This window comes from Musa acuminata, chromosome BXJ2-9 (genome assembly GCF_036884655.1).
Source record: "Musa acuminata AAA Group cultivar baxijiao chromosome BXJ2-9, Cavendish_Baxijiao_AAA, whole genome shotgun sequence".
NCBI classification, from domain to species: Eukaryota; Viridiplantae; Streptophyta; class Magnoliopsida; order Zingiberales; family Musaceae; genus Musa; species Musa acuminata.
Window position 1 is genome coordinate 4,318,702 of NC_088346.1, and position 5,759 is coordinate 4,324,460.

The 5,759-nt window shown below is 39.6% G+C and overlaps 1 protein-coding gene across 2 annotated transcripts; it reads left to right on the forward strand.

Annotated features, from left to right (window-relative positions):
• Positions 1-812: 812 nt before the first annotated feature.
• Positions 813-5,185, forward strand: LOC135622661 (probable receptor-like protein kinase At2g42960). Of its 2 annotated transcripts, none has more exons than XM_065124687.1 (9): positions 813-1,102; positions 1,186-1,278; positions 1,875-2,550; positions 2,652-2,756; positions 3,474-3,596; positions 3,728-3,898; positions 4,029-4,158; positions 4,389-4,583; positions 4,679-5,185. In XM_065124687.1, the coding sequence occupies exons 3-9, from the start codon at positions 1,883-1,885 to the stop codon at positions 4,808-4,810; spliced, it is 1,524 nt and encodes a 507-aa protein (XP_064980759.1). In that variant the 5' UTR covers positions 813-1,102; positions 1,186-1,278; positions 1,875-1,882; the 3' UTR covers positions 4,811-5,185. The 2 variants fall into 2 exon arrangements, with proteins under 2 accessions (XP_064980759.1, XP_064980761.1); XM_065124689.1 differs by having other exon boundaries at positions 813-1,055.
• The last annotated feature ends 574 nt before the right edge of the window (positions 5,186-5,759 follow it).

Below are 5,759 nucleotides of genomic sequence, written 5' to 3' on the forward strand. Positions count from 1 at the left end.
ACCTGCAGAGAGAGAGAGAGAGAGAGAGAGAGAGAGAGAGAGTGTGTGTGTGTGTGTGTGGTTCATATGATGCACCTGATCCTCTCCATTCTTTTCCCTGGACTTTGTGGGTCATTAGCTATCCCCGAGCTGTCACGATAGCTACAGCTCTGGAGTGGCTTGGGCGTGGGGAGCATGTGACCAAAACGTCTTTCTCCCATTCGCGACAACGAGGAGGAGGTGGACCATCGAAAGCAATGATATCTCCACAGCGGCCTGCTGTTTCAGCCAGGCTAAGTTACAGCGTATGATAGCCATCCCCCTGTTGTGGTTCCCTCGCAGGCACGGCTCGTGGGGAGTGGAAATGATGAAGGTGGCTCTGTTTTCCCCCCATCTCGTGCAAGGAATCAGTCCATCTTTTTCACGGAGGAAAGAAAAGGAGGCAGGCGGTGAGGAGAGACGACGAGAGAGCATTGCAGGAAGGTGATGCATTGAATGGTCCTTCTTGTGGTAACTGTTCAAAGACCTTTCTCGCGTCGTTAATACCTAAATGTAGATATATGTTGACCGTTGACTCGCTTCGATGTTATTAGGACACACCAAATGGTCGTAGTCAGATATAGCCGTTACGAGGGTAGGTTGGTCTTTTAACCGCACAGTGCAAGGCAGTCGGATTTGGTCGTGCAGTGGAGGGAGGAGAAAATGGTAAATTCAGTAACGGCAGACAGCAAGCTGGATTTGGAGTTTTTTGTCCCACCGTGTTGACCTCATCCTCTCACTCTCTCTCTACTTTTCTTCTCATTTAATTCTTTTTCTCTGCCATTAATCCCATTTTTAATGTATTCCTTCCTCTAATTTCCAACCTCCACGTTAGATGCCAACCCTGCAACCCCTCTCTAGCTTGCTTTCCCTTCCACTGCTCTCTTCCTCTGCCACACCTTTGTCTCTCTTTCCACACATCTTACTATCTCGGGCTTTGGCTTCCCCATTCTCTCAGCAACGTAGAAGAAGAGAAGACAAAAAAAAAAATTCCAATTTTTCCACAGATTTTGCCTTCTGTCTCTGAGTTCTTAAAGGTTGGGGTGGAAGTGGTTCTTCCTTCGGCCTTTTTTTTCTTCAGTAGGTTGTAAGCTAGACCTTTCTTGTCACTCTTGGCTTGGTTCTTTGATTCTTCTCTGACCACGCTTCTCCTTGGTTTCTTGCTAGGGTAACTGCGCTCGAGGTTCTTTGATTCTTCATCGGTTGAGGATGCTCTTTATTTGGGCTTCGCGATATCATCAAGATTAGACCATCAAAAAGGTTTTTTTTTTCCTTTCTATTGGATTTTTGGATTTATTTTTCCCTTATGTTGCTATATGCATCACAATTCTTCTCTTGATGGTTATGGGATTATCTCTAGATTTTCTTTTTCCATGTACTTGTTTTTAGGGGTTATTGCATGATCCCTAATTATGGACTTCTGGAAACAAAACTCTCGTATTGCTGATACTTCATTCAAAGCTTTGAATTAGTGATTCAGTGGGAGTTAATGTTTCCTTTAGTACCATAGATTATACTGTGTTGTTTATGTTTGTGACCAAAAATGTTATGGACTTGGTTGTTTTATCGTTATATTTCATGCGACATAAATTCTGAGATTATGTTCGGTTATAAGCTTGGTTTATGCTGGATAAGTTGCATTATGACTTGTTACAATAGAAGGAAAATATTCCTTAGATTTCACAAAGAAATTTGAGAATGATTCATGGTCGACAATGTAGGTAACTGCTTAGCATCCCATCAAAAACCTGCAGGTTTTCGATCCATGGATGCTAGCATTTAGCAGATTCATGCCTCTGTGAAAAGGGTAATTTTCGGGTTCAGTGTCAGGTAATAACGTGCTCTTTGATTTTCAGGAAGAAGAATGTCATCTGGTGATTCTCTAAATGCTGAATTATCTGAGAAGACACCAGTCCTTGGCCTGAGACTTTGGGTTGTGATTGGCATCTCGGTAGGTGTGTTGATTGTCTTCATTCTCTGTATCCTTTCCATATGGTTTACATCTCGTCGGAAGACAAGCAGAACCTTTGACAAATTACCAGTATTGCAAATTCCCAATGTCTCAAAGGAGATTACAGTAGACAGAGTTGGTACACATAGTCTTGCTCAGAGTCTCCAAGAGCATGAGGGACCATTCTTCTCCTCCTATGACAAGTTTAGTGAGAAAGACTCTGGAAAGAAGCTCGCACATTTAACAATGAGTAAATCTAGTGATGCTGACAATATGAGCCAATGCAGCTCAGTTCACCACAATGACAGGGTTGGGAGTTCATATTCTGGTGATGAAGGTAGCTCAGGAAATGCAAGAAAACCGTACTCGCCATACAGTCGTGTCTCTGCATCTCCTTTGATTGGCTTGCCAGAGTTCTCGCATCTGGGATGGGGCCACTGGTTCACTCTACGGGATCTCGAGAATGCTACAAATCGTTTTTCAAAGGAAAATATCCTTGGGGAGGGCGGATATGGTGTTGTTTATCGAGGCCGTCTGGTCAATGGAACTGAAGTTGCAGTCAAGAGGCTTCTAAACAATCTGTAAGTTATATTTATAGGTTCACTATTTATGATTTTTCACTGATAACAGACATTGTTCTTTCACATAGATAATTTAATTTTGTGAGTTTTGGGTTTTCCAGGGGACAAGCAGAGAAAGAATTCAGAGTGGAAGTGGAAGCTATTGGTCATGTCCGGCATAAGAATTTAGTCAGGCTTTTGGGATATTGTATAGAAGGAACTCATAGGTGGACACTTGTTATTATGTGCTTGCTTTACTATTATATTTTACCTTGTCAGATAAATAAGCACCTAAAATACAATTTATATCCAAGTATAGAGGATGATTTCCCATCTATTCATGGGCAGCTATAGATCAAATGGTAAGCTTGCTATTGTAACCAATTTTTGTTCATACTAAATGAAGATCTCTTGACCAAACGGCCTTTGGGATATTGTATGGAAGGAATTCATGGGTGAACACTTGTTCTTATGTGCTTGCTTTACTATTGAATTTTACCTTGTCAAATAAAAGGAGCACCTAAAATACATTTTATATCCAAGTACAGAGGATGATTTCCCATCTATTGATAAGTAGCTATAGATCAAACAATAATATCGATGCTGTAACCAATTCTATACATACTACATGGAAGAATCTCTTCTATTGTTTGACAAACCAGAGCAATCTGGTGAGATGTAAACAAACTTATAATCTATGATTGGTTACTTGATTCTCAACAACCTAGTGTTGCAAAATTTGGTCATAATCAATTATATTTTGGAAAAGAAATATATATTTTCCTTATCAATGGTTTTATAAATAGGCCATTTGTTGTTAAAAGAATATGACACTAGTACGGCACATACACAGAACTTCTTAAAATGGAAAAAAAAAAAGACAAGCAGCTTGACATAGTATTATGTTGAATATTCTCATCTTTTATATTGCCTAATATGTGTAGGATGCTTGTGTATGAGTATGTCAACAATGGAAACTTAGAGCAATGGCTTCATGGAGCTTTGCATCAACATGGTGTTCTTAGTTGGGAGAACCGCATGAAGGTTATCCTAGGCACTTCAAAGGCGTAAGTCTGGACATTAAGATTATACTTGTATCCCTGTTAGCCTTCTTTATACTTTGATCTCATATCGACTCAAATATTAACCATTAGGTGATTTTTAGTTAAATAATTTGTGTGATTGTATGGCTTTACAGCCTTGCTTATTTGCATGAAGCCATTGAACCAAAGGTTGTTCACCGTGATATAAAATCAAGTAACATCTTAATCGATGAAGAATATAATGGAAAGGTATCCGACTTTGGACTGGCTAAGCTCCTTGGTTCCGGCAAAAGCCATGTTACTACTAGAGTGATGGGAACATTTGGGTATGCTGGCTTTCCCTTGATGTTTGTGCTAAGTTGCATCTTATAATTAAAGAGGCTCTTAGTATTTAGTACTTATCTAAAAGACAATCAATTTCTAAGCATGCAGAAGTTTTATTTCTGTTTACTGCAGGTATGTGGCTCCTGAATATGCTAATACTGGACTTCTGAATGAGAAGAGTGATGTTTACAGTTTTGGAGTATTGTTGTTGGAAACCGTTACTGGCAGGGATCCTGTTGATCATGGCAGGCCTTCAAATGAGGTACGTCTTTCAAACTCTGGATGCAAGGATAACAGCTGAATTGTTCATGTCCTTTCTACTGGTGGGGTAACTTCTGAACTAGGGAACTACTTGTATTTGTATATACGTAGGTGTCCCCAGTGGAATATAAGGCCAATGGATCAACTTCATAACTGGCAAACTGACTGCAATTATGTATTCTTACACTTGTGTTACCTAGTTCTGCTATGCTTAACTGTCCCATTTGACAGGTGAATCTTGTGGAGTGGCTCAAATTGATGGTTGGAAATAGGAGAACAGAAGAAGTGGTGGATCCAAATCTTGATCTTAAACCACCTACACGGGCTCTTAAGCGTGCTCTGTTAGTTGCTCTGAAATGTCTTGATCCTGACTCTGACAAAAGGCCCAACATGGGTCAGGTTGTTCGAATGCTAGAAGCGGATGAAGTCGGTTTTAACCCACAAATCTTTTTATTATTCTGTTTATTCATGTTTCGTGGCAGAATGAAATACTGACGCTTACTTATTTTCTTCCCCAAAAGGACCGGAAAAGCCGACGGAATCGTGCAGCAAGCATGGAGATCGAGTCTTTGAAGGAGAGTTACGGTTCAAGTGATCTAGAAAATAAAGTAGCTGGATCAGATAACTGGTCATGTGAGAGATTCCATGCATAAGTAATGGTCATCAGATGGCGTGCATCAGCAAATCAATCATCGGCATTGTCTCTTTGCTAACGAAGACGAAAAAGTTCCACCAACTGTTATTCCACAGGCATGGATGCAAGAAGATAGATGGTGTCAGAGTGAAAGCTTGTCATTTTGGGTTCTGGAGCTGTGCCCAATTTCTGCTTCCAGCATGAAAGGTGAGGAGATAAAAGAAGAGGCACTCAATACCCAGTTAGATATCCTGTACAGATTATCCATGTACAATTTCAAGTTCTCTCGCGTCGTTATCTATAATTTTTTGGTTAATTTTTCCCACTGTTCCTGACTCTTTGCTGATCTTGCATTTATTTTGTCTCTGATAAAAGCATGATCATAATTTCTTTATATTTTGGCTGAAGTTACTTTTTCTTTATAGGTGTAGAGTAGTGCCTTGCTCTATTATGATGTCTCCATCTGATTAGTGAATATATTCCTGGCTTTATCAAAAATAAGTCTGAATTTGATCAGAACAGTGAATGATGTTAGACTTCATATAGTCATTAAGCTTGTTGAAGAAGCATTAATGATGAAGAATGACTGTCAAATAGAAACATAGCAATATGTCTACTGAACCAACTACATGGAATTGCATCTTCACTTCAAATTGTAAATACTTACTGTTTCAGCAACAAAAGACTGTTCCATCTCTTTTTACTGTTTATGCTAAATGCTGAAAGATACAACTATTCACTTAATTATACCCTCATAATATTTGTGGTGTAGTGGTTGCATAGCATGCTGGTGTCAGCAGACATACATGGAAAGCCCTTAAAACATGGAATTGACAGCAAAAAAGTAACAGTTGATAATATGTTGTGCCAAACCTCTATCCTCAAGACTCAGATGACATCTTTTCTTGAGACTTTAGAGAATGAGAAGAGGTTGAAGACATCCCATGAATGTACAGCATTCCACTGGA

Coding starts and splice junctions, on each gene's coding strand:
- LOC135622661 (XM_065124687.1), top strand. CDS start 1,883: ATGTCATCTGGTGATTCTCTAAATGCTGAATTATCTGAGAAGACACCA. Junction 4,159..4,388: donor ATGGCAGGCCTTCAAATGAG/GTACGTCTTTCA, acceptor CCCATTTGACAG/GTGAATCTTGTGGAGTGGCT. Junction 4,584..4,678: donor GAATGCTAGAAGCGGATGAA/GTCGGTTTTAAC, acceptor CTTCCCCAAAAG/GACCGGAAAAGCCGACGGAA.